Source organism: Erinaceus europaeus, chromosome 6, assembly GCF_950295315.1.
Source record: "Erinaceus europaeus chromosome 6, mEriEur2.1, whole genome shotgun sequence".
Lineage (NCBI taxonomy): Eukaryota > Metazoa > Chordata > Mammalia > Eulipotyphla > Erinaceidae > Erinaceus > Erinaceus europaeus.
The window spans coordinates 13,474,916-13,487,877 of record NC_080167.1 but is presented as its reverse complement, the minus strand read 5'-3'; the positions used below and the strand labels follow the sequence as shown (position 1 = coordinate 13,487,877).

At 41.6% G+C, this 12,962-nt stretch overlaps 1 protein-coding gene across 6 annotated transcripts in view; it reads right to left on the bottom strand.

The window, feature by feature from the left end:
- Positions 1–178: 178 nt before the first annotated feature.
- ATXN2 (ataxin 2) overlaps positions 179–12,962 on the bottom strand; it is a 102,575-nt gene continuing 89,791 nt past the window's right edge. For 3 of the 6 annotated variants that reach the window (XM_060193082.1, XM_060193084.1, XM_060193088.1), the window contains 5 exons: positions 11,731–11,784; positions 5,667–5,812; positions 3,842–4,069; positions 1,581–1,749; positions 179–788 (listed from right to left, as the gene is read on the bottom strand). In XM_060193082.1, coding sequence (XP_060049065.1) covers positions 760–788; positions 1,581–1,749; positions 3,842–4,069; positions 5,667–5,812; positions 11,731–11,784 — 626 coding nt within the window. In that variant the 3' untranslated portion in view covers positions 179–759. The remainder of the gene's footprint in view (positions 789–1,580; positions 1,750–3,841; positions 4,070–5,666; positions 5,813–11,730; positions 11,785–12,962) is intronic. The other 3 variants (XM_060193085.1, XM_060193086.1, XM_060193087.1) reach the window with 2 other exon arrangements.

Genomic DNA, 12,962 nt, shown 5'->3' with positions numbered 1-12,962 from the left:
ATCAAACAGAATTATCTCAGTCTTGTTTTTTTCTACAGATACCTTGAATCTCAGAACTAAAGGTGAAGAAGAAAAATCATTTGACATCTACCCATTCAGGATATTATCAGAACATACACAGCCCCTCTTGCCTTGATAGTGTAATAGAAATAGCTTATACGCACACACACTAACTTAACAGTTTTTAAAACTTTTTTTATTTTTTATTTTTTTTTATGTTTTTATTTTATATTATCTACAAAGTAAAAGTTTTTCCCTTAACTTAAAAGTAGAACCACTGTAGACAGTGGTCACTTCAAACGTGATTTATAAATAATAATCTGTCAGCTTTTTGATGGTAAGAATTTACTGAATCTTTGTCAAGTTTAGTAAAAGGGGGTCCGTCTTGATTTTTGTTTTGTTTTTTAGCGGTAATAGCAGCAAGAATAACTCTTGTCACTTCTTTTGCTAGCTGATGTGTTCATGACTTTCAAGGGTCATTAAAAATAAATAACTTCCAGTTTCAGCAAGCAGAGCTGGGGTACTTGCAGGACTCTGAAACAGCGAATGGAATTATGGAACAGCCCACAAGTTCCTAAGTGCCTCTACTCGGTCCAAGTATCTTCCACTGCAAGTGAACTGTTAGCATTCCTATTGGATGTTACAAGAAATCAACATTAAAAAAAAAAATAAATGAAATTCTAGTTTTCTGTGCTTCCAGTTGGTAGAAGCAGTAGGAGGGAGGAGGGAATTTGGCCTTTCGGTTCCTCCAGCGCAGCCTTACAACTGCTGTTGGTGGTGGGCTTGTACTGTAAAAAAGAAAAGTGAATATTTAAACAGAAAATTGGCAATACCGCACATCAGCCTAGAGTCTGCAGCACGTGACTTAAACTATCCTGTGCTAGCTGAATAAGACTCAGAATTTTAATTCAGCCCCCCTCCCATCTGTACCAAGTGGGGAGGGTTGGGTGGGTAGAAACAAACCAGTCAGACGTAAAACCACTTCAGATAAAGCTCCCGGAAGACCTGCTGCTCATGGGTAACAAACTTAACATGCCCCCTCCCCAAAATTAGCCAAGCAAGCACCAGTGTTGCTTTCGGAACAACAGGTCAGACTGAAATGTCGCCATGGCAGCCATCAAGTATTTAGAGCACAACCTCTCCCTGTCAGGGCATAGGCTGGAGCTGATACTGTCCTCAGAACCGATCCACATACCGCACTTCCTCCTCAGTAGTAGTCTCCAGAACTGCAATCAAACTCTGCCATGGTAATACCCCCCACGTGTCAGACTGCTGGGACTGGGGAAGGAAAACGCTGCTCTGTCCAGCCTGTCATAACCAGGAAGGCCAACTGAGTCCTAAGCATGCATCAGCTAACCAGAATGCTGCTGCTGCTGCTGCTCTTCAAGCCAAATCCTGTAGACCATCAAGAACACACACTTGGCTCCTGGGAGCCTCAGGCCCTGACACTGAACTGATTGTCACAGTCCCTACTGTGCACACTTGGACGGGCTTGCAAAGCGTTGGCCCTGCCTGCTATTTGACCTGTGCGAGCAGAATGCTTTGGGGTGCCCGGCGGCCCCTGCACACACACGCCTCACCTGAAGGGTGCGTCATATAAGGGAAATGCGCTGTTGTCGAGACTGGAATGGGCTGTAGTGCACTTTGAGCGAGGGCGGCCTGGGGACCGCCGGGTGGCTGTGTCGTCATTAGCATCATTGGCGCATGGGCAGTTGGATGAGAAGGAACCATTCCTGACTGTACATGAGCCTGAAACAGAGAGCTCTTTTACGCATACAGGCAACATCTCCAGCTTAAACAACATGTCAACTGTGTTCCTTTCGCTGGGCTGGGGCTCTCCGGAAAGGGTGTTGGTGGGCCCTCAGGGCTCGTTTTTTTCCCCCTCTGGGGATACGCCTAAGTGAATCATCAACTGACAGACATGCGTCACCCTTTAGCAGATCCTGCTGGGTAGTGGGAGCAGGCACCCAGCCAGCCAGGGCTCCGGTGTCCCGGCCCTCAGTATTTCTGATCTGTGCACGGGAGATGGTCTTGACCCCCACCCAAAGGCAGTTTCTCAATATGAGGTGAGGTGAGGTGCACTGATGCTGCTTCAGCATCTGGCTCCCATGTGGGGCCTGAAGTAGTTTTACAGGTAATTTCCCTTTCAAGTAGGAAAGCAGGTTATTTATTATAAGCAGGGCCTGTCAGATTCTGGTTTAGGGGCTACTTCATCCTCTCGTTCACCCTTCCCTCTGCTTCTGGCTGCTCGCCAGCCCCCGTATGCTGATGAGGCAGCAGCAGGAGGAGGCTGAGTTCATGGTTCCAGGAAGGGGGAATGTGAAGTTGGCAATCTAGTGTCCTTGTACCTGATGACAGTGACTTCAACCTGGCTTCCACCAAGTTGGAAACACTTCTGTCAGCCCAAAGAGCTGGGTGCCATGTCTGCAGAGATAGTAGGGTCTGGAAAGCCCTTCACTTCCTGCCTCCCACACTGCACTGTTCAAGACTGCAGCGAGCCTGAGGAGGAAATGCTGTTTCTACTCTCTTACACATTCAGTGAGCCCACAGCCTATCTGGGTCTCCTTATAAATGCTAATCTGCTTGCTCTTTCAGCACAAAGACACAAAAGTGAAAATGTAGGAATTCCAACTGACATGTAAATTCACTCATCTACTTAGCCACCAACCTCTGGCTAGAAACCTACAGAACCCCAACTCTCATGAAATTCCTGATCAGTCAAACCACACTGGCCTACACCTGCCAAATCAGCTCCCCTCCCCACCATCAAAGCAAATCATCCACTGCGCCATATTCCAGAACCTATGCTTGTGTAAGGGAGGGCGTTCAACTATGGAGTTACAAAGGTCACCTTTCTGAGAGCTCCAACTGAGCCACACCTCCAGCCCCTCTGCGCCAGAGCCCCAGCAGACCACTGTTTTGACATGGAGTGGAGTTTTGTGAAGCAGTCTAGCTTAGACCCAGCTACCAGAGTTCTGTCATGAAAGCAGCCAAAAGAGACATCGAACACAGCCTATCCACTCAAGGACAGCATGAAAACCCAACTTCAATGCAGCTCCTTCTCATTAAGACAATTCAACTGGGCCCTGGATTGCACTGGACATTGGTTAGCAGACCACTGAGATGGCAACCACACCTTTCGGCCTTTAGAAGCTTACACTGGAGATGAACTTCAAAGTGACTCCAGGGCTGCTCTTTAAGAAAAGTGGGAACCTAGGTGCTTCCAGCTTCTAGTTACAAAGTCCTTTCAAATACAACGTATGGTCAGAGTATATATGCAAGTAGCCAGGGTAAACAAGTGGAGAGATGTCTCTGGAAATCATATGACTAACATTCAAATTGACAGACCCAGAGTAGTCGTCTCCAAGAGTTCACTATGCTTAAAGGCCCACCTTCCCTGCCAGACTTGCAAGTGGAATGATGGGTGTGTGTGTGTGTGTGTGTGTGTGTGTGTGTGTGTGTGTGTGTGTGTGTGTGTGTGTGTGTGTGTGTGTAAGATGTTATAAGTACACACATATATAGCAATGAAGCTATGTAAACACAGCAAAGCAGACAAAATGGAAAGAGGGAATAGGTTGCATTCCAAAGTCACAGATATTTTCTAAGGTCTCAGTTGGGGAACATCAAAGGACTGACCAATCAGCAGCTTCACTGGTCCATTACAAAACCACACGACATTCGTTTAGGGCTCGATCACATGTATTTGATGGGGAAGGGGAGACAGGCAAATGGCACCACACACAAGGCTTCCTAGTGTGGAGAGCATCTGGCTCTCAGCTGCTTACTGGTAACTTTCACATGCTACTTGGTCTTCACAGAAACTTGGCTAAAGTTGGTTTACCTGAGGTACGTGGGCCATGTGGGGTGGATTGGTGTATGCAGGCTGAACATGAGACGGATGAATCGTAAAGACGGTCTGCTGTGCTGCTGGGAAACTATTCTGTGGTGACTGCGTATTGGAGGCAGGTGTCATGGATGGGGGAGTTGGCGCAAGTCCTGCGTGGTAAATGGCTGACTGCTGCTGCGGGCTGGCCAGGTGGAGAGCCTGGGCAGCCTGGTGCTGATGGTGCTGCAGAGCAAGGGAAGAAGGCAGGCAGGAAGCCACTTTGTTAATAAAAAGCAGCTGAAGGCTATGGCGATGCTGAGCTTTACAAATGAAAACAAGCTCTACCTACACAAGGAGGCACGCGGTGGTGAGAGCAGGGCCAGGAGTGCCTCTTGTGCATATAGTCCTCCGGGATGCAATTATAAGCCCTCTGCCAAGCAAAGGTAAAATAAAACAAATGGCCCAGGGAACGGGAAAATGTCAAAAGATTTCCTCTGCTAAAATACACGACTATAGAAGCAAAGAGGAAAAATTTCAAAGAAACAGGAATTAAAAAAAAAACAAACAAAACCCCCCAGCAAATTCCTTTGTTAAATTAGGTTTTTTATATATAATGTTTCCAGAACTTATTCAATCATTTATTTCTTTGGGGGGGTGGTAGTGGTGGTGTTCAGAGAGTTGTGAACATGCGAGATTCCATCACTAGGGTTATCACTAAGTTGTTTTTTTTTTTTAAATCTTTTAATTTTATTGTATGTACTTTTTACTGGATAGAGACAGAGAGAAACTGAGAGGGGAGGGGGAGGTAGAGACAGAGACACCTGCACCTGTTTCACCACTTGTGAAGCTTTCCTCCTGCATGTGGGGATCAGGGGCTTGAACCTGGGTCCTTGTGCACTGTAATGTGTGCGCTTAACCACGTGCGCCACCACCTGGCCCCATCACTAGGTTCTATGCCTACAAAATTCTATCACTTCCAGTGAAAATTTTTTTTAAAGAGAATGAGACAGAAACTGGAAGAGAGGAGAGACACCACAGCACTGTTACTCTACTCATGAAGCTTCTCTGTACAGGAGGTTAAACCTGGGTCCTTGCACATGGTAAAGCTATCTCCTGGCTCTGAAATCTATGAGTGACATTCTATATATCTGCCTGTATTATTACTATTTTAAAAGTTTTTTTTTTAAAAAATTCATTCATGTATTTGAGAGGATAGAGAAAAATTAAGAGGGAAGGGGAGAGAAAGAGACATCTGTAGCATTGCTTCACCACTCATGAAGTTTTCACCCTGCATGTGGGGACCAGGGGCTTGAACCCAGGTCCCGTGCATTATAACATATGCACTTGAGCAAATACACCACAGCCTAAACCTGCTTGTTTTTTATAAGAGAGAAGAAAAGAACAAAACACTGCCCCACCATCTATGGTGGTCTTCCATTTGCTTTTGCCTTGCTTGTTAGCAGTGCTGGAGGTTGAATCTAGGACCTCACATATCCTCTACAACTGAGTCAGCTTCTGGACCCCTTACCGTGACTTAAACATACCCCCCCCCCCCACACACCAGTGTAATGGTTAATCAAATAAAAGTGTCATGCTTGAGGCTCTAAAATCCCAGGCTCTAAAATCCCCTAAATCAATTCCTCACACCACCACAAGCCAAAGCTGAACATTGCTCTGGTATAAAAAACAACAAATCCTGGGCAGCACAGGCTACACGGAGTGAATATGCTGGAGCTCCGGGTGTCTTGGTCATGTGGTACCTAACCACACTTACTCTGGCCCGGGGAGAATGCCCATCCAATGGCAGAGGGACACTAGCAGTCTCTGACCTTATTCTTACCTGAACAGGACTGGGAGCAGGGTGACTCCCACCATGTTGGCTCTGCTGCTGTCCAGTGGGGGTAGCTGAAGGCTGAGGATGTGGAGGATGTGGGTGCAGGGTAGCATTAGGGTGCGCATACTGCTGAGCAAGGGAGCCGGTAGAAACTACAGTGAAAAACAAGGAGAATGTAAAGATGGATGGTTTTTACTGCCTGCCTCCAGCAACCAAGTTTTCTTGATGTTCATTGCCTAGCTTATACCATTACCAAGTCATATTTGACTCCATTTAAACCAGCCCTTTTCTTAGAAAGCAAAAGTGTAGTTACTACATATCAGTAAGACTAGTGTTTTATTTATGTAGCTTTATATGTTAAAGCTTAATGAGTTAAGATTAGACTTCAGACATTCACTAGGTTTTCATAAAAGGCAACTGTAAAAAAACATGGATGGGAACAATTTAGACAACCTCTCAAGAGGCATAGCTGAGGACCATCACTTGGCTAACCTCATGGTGCTAGTGCCCTAGGCTGGCTCAGGGAAAGGAGTGGCCAGGAGACACAGCACGGTCTATGCTCTATCTGCAGTCCCACATGACCACAGTCTTGGTCAGCTGACCACAGAAGCTACTCTGCCATGTAGTTTGTTCCCTGGATATACCGTGATTTCTAAAATCTAGTAGATGAAATTATTTACTCTACACATTAAAAAACCCAAATCTTTAAAAATAAACCCAATCTTTAAAAATAAATTTTACTGACTAGAGTAGTTTCAAAGGAAATATGATAGACTTAAGGAAAAAAATTAAAGTGAAAATGTGTCAATTAATGATAAGAACTCAGTCATTTTTCTGGGTGAATCCCCGTATGGATTTTATTATTTTAATCCAAAACAGCAAGACTAGGTAGAATTTCATTTGTTCATGAGAATCAAAGTACAATAAAAAGGGTTCACTGCTTAAACAGTCAGTTCACCTCACTGAAATCTAACTATGACGCAGTACTAAGATGAGGATAGTGTTATGTAAAGATACACCTCTAACTGTGTGGACTCCCCTCCCCAGACTCCTCCCAAATTAAGACTCCATAAAAAGCTATGTCTATACATGGAAAATTCCCAAATAGTTCATGTTCTTTCTATGCTGTGTTAGCTAATACATGCAGAGACTGATGGAAGAAGCAAGCTTTGCCCTGGGATCAGGCACCCTTATTCTGACAGCCAAACAGAAAAGGCACATCTTGTCTATTAGATACACACCAGCACAGGTTACGTTGGGGATATCCCATGTGAATGTTATGCGAAGGTTAGCTACAGAAAGCAATTGTGCTTGAAGACAAGGGTTGCCAGTACTCCAGTCAGCTAAGTATTTCCCTAACTGCAAATGTCTAAGAGGGAAGAACAAAGCCAAGTGCCTGTGCAAAGATCGCCTGTGCTTCCACTGCCCACACGCTAGCAGATATTAACATTCACTGACATTCAGATCAGGTTAAATCACTTCTGTGTATATACTGGGAAAATTTCCCTCAGTGTAAGAATTAACACTAGAATATATTAAGGAAATCTGTGGCAACACTTTCTTGGGGTATTTAGTGATTACTGGGGGCAGGGGGAAAAAAAGATGTGTTAAGTCCTTTCTTGGAAACCACAGTTCTATCAATCTCTGTAAATTACTATCTTCTAATAATTAGCTGCTCAGTCATCACACTTAACCATCATGCTTACTAATTGCACTTTTAGATTCCTCCTTGAACTGTCCAGTCACTGGCTCAGACTAAAAGAACTGGACATAAATTTTGAACCTGACTAGGGGTTATGCGGTGGCACACCGATATAAATGTTACCGTATGAAAGGACCAAGGCTCAAGCTGTGGTCCCTAGCTGCAGGGAGTACTGAAGCAGTGCAGCAGGTTGTTCTCCCCCCCCCCCCCTTTTTTTCATCTCTTCCTCTCTCAATTTTTCTATCAAATTCAACTTGTCATAGTAATTGTAAAAATCTACACGGTTCTTTTTTAAACCAGAGAACTTCTCAGTGCTGCTACGGAGTGACCCTGTGACTTTGGAACCAAAAGTATAAAAGTCTTCTTGTGGGCAGAGAGAGAGAGCATAACGGTTATGCAAAGAGACTCTCATGCCTGAGGCTCTACAGTCCCAGGTTCAATCCCCCACACCACCATAAGCCAGAGCTGAGCAGTGCTCTGGTGTTGTTCTGAGTCTTTCTCTCTCTGTATCTCTCTCAAAAATAAAAAAATAAAAAGTCTTCTTGTATACCCATTATGCTATCTCCTCTACCACTCAAGAATTTTATTTTTTTTACTGTAAGTTCAAAGTATTAATAAAAAGCAACAATAAAGGAAAACTCTAGATGCTATTAGCTATTCTCACATATAAAAGTAGCCATCACAAAGGGAATATATGCTCATGAAGTCTCAATTTGTTCACCAATTAGAAAAATGTTCAAATTAAAGATAAAACTTTAATTTTTTTTAAAAAATTACCTTTATTTATTGGATAGAGACAGCCAGAAATCAAGAGAATGGGGGAGACAGAGAGAGAGAGACAGAGACACACCTGCAGCCCTGCTTCACCACTTGCAGAGCTTTCCCCTGCAGGTGGGGGCTGGGAGGCTTGAACTGGGTCCCTGCACATTGTGACACATACGCTCAACCAGGTGCACCACCCCAAGATGAAACTTTTAAAACATATTTATTTATTCCCTTCTGTTGCCCTTGTTGTTTTATTGTTATAGTTACTATTGTTGTTGTTATTGATGTCGTCATTGTTAGATAGGACAGAGAGAAATGGAGAGAGGAGGGGAAGACAGAGAGGGGGAGAGAAAGATAGACACCTGCAGACCTGCTTCACCGCCTGTGAAGCGACTCCCCTGCAGGTGGGGAGCCTGCGCTTGAACTGGGATCCTTAACACCGGTCCTTGCACTTTGCGCCACCTGCTCTTAACCCACTGCGCTACCTAGATGAAACTTTTTAACTGTACATTTTAAGAAGTTATCTCTGTGGTAAAATGCATCACCAACACTTAAAAGCTAGAGTACTGTAATCTACACCTCACTTATATTTATGGCACAAATTCAAGTAATCCAAGTTCAGTGCAACTACTCAGGTTTTTATAGGGGGGAAGAACCCCTGTCCTTCTCCTTGTCATTATAATAAAAATCTAACATAAGTGATAGTATACCATAAGTTGCATATAAAAGGGGTATAATAAATATTTTCCTTTGGGGCTGGCAAAATAGCTCATGTGGATAGTGTGTCTGCTCTCTCGCTCTCTCTCACCTCAGTTCAAGCCCATTGAATCGGAGGAAACTTTGGTGCCCTATAGTATCCTATAGTATCCTCTCCACAACTGAAAATAAATATTTTCCTTTGTTAACTTTCTAGCTTAAAATTAAAAGCAAGGTGGCTTGGTAGGTGGCATAGCAGGTGATGTGTTTTAACCTATGAGTGGGAAGTCCAGTCTGATCAATATCACTGCATATGTGAGAATGATGCTCTGGATATCTCTAATTAAAAAAAACAAAAGCCCCTTATTTAAAAATGGGCTTCTCCCTCAAATATGTAAATCATGTAGCTAGCTGGAAAAATGTAAAAGCTACTCTTTTAGTATCAGTATCAAAATATAGTTTGGCCCTTTGAAAGGTTGCACTAGTGGGATACAAGGGCAATTGGAAGACTGAGATGGAAGGAATGAGAAAGAAATCAAGATGAAGAGCAAATTAACAAATACAGAGAAAGAGAGAATTTGGGAGCAAAGGGCAGTAAGTTCTGAGCACTGCTGAGCTATGTACATGCTCACTGACTTAGAGCTAAAAATTCTAGAGAGGTTAAAAACAAAGTTTTTATTCTTCAAAATCCTGGCTTAACTGTCCATCCAATACAATTTTATTTACAAAAGTTAAGTTGCCGGGGCCAGGTGGTGGCACACCCAGTTAAGCGCACACGTTACAGTGCACAAGGACACAGGTTCAAGCCCCTGGTCCCCACCTGCAGGAGGAAAGCTTCATAAGTGGTGAAGCAGGGCTATAGGTGTCTTTCTGTTTCTCTCCCTTTCTCCTCCCCCTCTTCAATTTCTCTCTGTCTGTATCCAATAATAAATAAAATAAAAAGAAAAAAAAAGTTAAGTTGCCTTCACGAAACCTGGATCAGGTCAAACTAATGACAGTATTTTGCTTCTCTGGGCTAGACATGATCCAGAACTTTCCCACTTGTGGCACTCTTGATATAAATGCTTACAGCTCTAAACAGGGCATCTGCCAAGTCTTCACATCTTCACAACACCAACCGCATTCCGTAATAGTTTCCATGTTATAATCTTACTTGAAGTCAGTTCAATTCATAAGGCTGTGTATTTAATTTGTAACTAGGTTTTGCTATTTTAACTTTGGATGTACCAATCGTGAGAGATCACCAGCACTGTAAAACTTTAAAAGTCTTCTAGCTTTTATATCTGATGTGAAGTCCGGGGTGGGGGTGGGGTGACAGAAAGCTGGAACTCTTAAGAGGAGAATGAAAGACTAAGCCATGACAACATGACTCAGTGGGGGGTGGGGACTGAAGAAATGAGGCCAAGCAGCAAAATAAATTACAAAAAAGCAGCCCAATTGTTAGTTTCTTTTAAAAAGTACTGATAGTCTCTCCCTTAAAGGAGAAATTATACTAAGCAGTTAATGCATAGGTGTGATGACTAAGGATCTTTTGGCTACTTACCAGGAAATTGACTCCAAAAACTACCAAAAAAGACAGCAAGTTGGTAAGGATAACTATATTTGAGATCTCAGATTGAATACATAATAGAGTCGCTGACAGTGTCCTGAACATACAAGTATCATATCACATACATAGTCTCCTTTTAATAGTCTGTACATACAGCAAGACTCCTTTTTAAAGAGCATCTATTAAAGGATTAAGTTTGTTAATAGTTCCTAGCACCAAATAAATCTGTACATCCTTATTTTTGGATACCAAGACATGGCACAATGGATTGTGATTTTTTTTTTTCTACGTGTTTTTAAAAGACTGTTATTTTAGTAGATTCAGGCACTGAGTCACTCTAAATGCAATTTAAAAATTGAACCTCTAACATCAAATTCTAATCCTCAGTAGCCCTTAAACCATATTATAATATTGCACATAGAGTGACACAGCACTAGTGTTAAGTTTCTGTGGGACTTCTGAAACTTAGTACCCTTTCTACTCAAATACTCCAAGTACAACAAAATTTGCTGAAAACTTGACAAATCCCTTAAAAAGAGAAAACACACCTTACAGGCTTATTTCCACGATGAAGTTGTGCAGAGACTCCACATAGGAGCCATCACTGACATTCAGACTACGGGGGTGGTAGACACTGAGCTATTAAACAGGCTTCTGCTTAAGCTCAAGATAGAGCTCGAGGGTCTTTCACAGAGTATTTTAAACTTTTTCTCATGCAAAAACTGAAACAGTAGTGTTTCTCCTATAATATTTCAACTCTGTATCTTGAGGGCAAGTAAAACAGATCATCTGGGTAACCTGCTTTGCTGTTCCTGTGACCCAGGTTCGAGGTGGGAGCTTTGGTTCCGTGGCATATCTCTTTGCGTCTGCCTTTCTATCTGAAAAAAGTTTGTCCCAAGCACTGAAACCCTAGTGATCACGGGGGGGGGGAAGGAGAATGGTATTCTTTGGATAAATATCTTCTGCATAGGATACTGAAGAAAAGAAAAACCAAAAACACCTAAAAACTTATATCTGTGGCTTGGGTTTTTTTTTTTTTTTTTTTTTTTTGGGGGGGGGGCAGAGGGGAAGAAAGGAAGCTTTTTCTACAAAGAAAAATACAAGTGTAAAATAGTTACATGTTTGCTTGGTATGCAAAAATTAATTCATGAAACTCAATTTTTTATTAACTCCAGCTTTCTTAAGCTGGGTTGTCTTTCTTTTTTATAAAGCTCTGAATCACTAACAGATAAGAATATTTTAAATGATTTTTGTCTGGCACAAGGAAATTACTGCTCAACAAGTACACTCCCTTAACATATATTCTTTAAAAAGTGTTTTACTGTACAATTAAAATTAGTATAAAAACCCCAACTCACTGGCAAAGTAGAAAGAAGGGCTTGTCTCCTTGTTGTATGGTAATTTGGGACATGCTGAATTTGGGAGATAGAAAGGTAAATTAGCCTTCTGAGGTGTGCATTTTCCCAATTTTCTGGCAAGGGTGACATATTTAGTAATTTTGTATTCATGCATAGTTCAGCTTTCTTACTTTACAAGCACTGGCAAGCATTTTAAACACTGTGATAAAATTAAATAAAATAAGGCTAAAGACATTTCTATATTAGGGTGTCAAGTTCCACATGCTTATTACTTTCTTAAATGAAAAGAACACAAATTATCATCTGACAAAGAGACCAACACGGCACTCCACTGAACAACACTGATATGAAGAACATACCAAAATAAAACAGTATTTACCAAATTTTAATTCAAAGACTCATACAAACTTGCAAATCATTATTAACAGAACTGCCATTGTACTGTAAGACATTTGTTAGGAATCCAAGTAGTGCATTCAAAAGTTTAGAAAACAAAGCAGTAATATTAAACAGGACTATCCTATTTCTTATTAAAAAGTATATCTAAACTTGGAAGGATAAACAAAGTATTACCAGGAGAGCGGTCTAGGTGCACTTTAAGTTTCTGTCCAGCCCCCCCCCCCAATTTATATTAACGTATCAAAAACAGGTTCAAGAGTTAGTGGGGTGGTATAATTCTAGACTTCCAACTATCAGGTTCCAGTTTGATCACCAGCTTTATATATGCCAGAGTGGTGCTCTGGTTCTCTTTTTTCTCTCAATAAAATAAATCTTAAATATAAAATTACAGTAGATAAATAAATAAAGATTTTGTATCTAATTCTTCTTGATGTCTAGCTAAAGTCAAAGCAATTATGGTTAAAATCCTTTTGAAGAGTACAAGGTGAGTAATTACTTACAATGTACTTATCTCCTAATTATTTATTTGGTAGCATATTAACTTTATGCCAAAAATCAAAAACAAAGTCATTCATTTTACTGTTATTGGCGGTCCTTTCTATTTTTAAAGCACTTTGCTAAGGCCATAACAACTTATATATGACAAAAAGGTGATGTATAATTGTTACCACCTTTGGGGTGCACAGTGCTTGGATAAAGTTTTAAATATCTAAATAATAATAATTATTTAAATATCTAAATAATAATGCTTTAAAACAAGCATTTCTACTTAAGTAATGCACATAGAATGTGTTTAAATTTGCCATAAGATTCAAAAGAGCTAAAGAATTTTA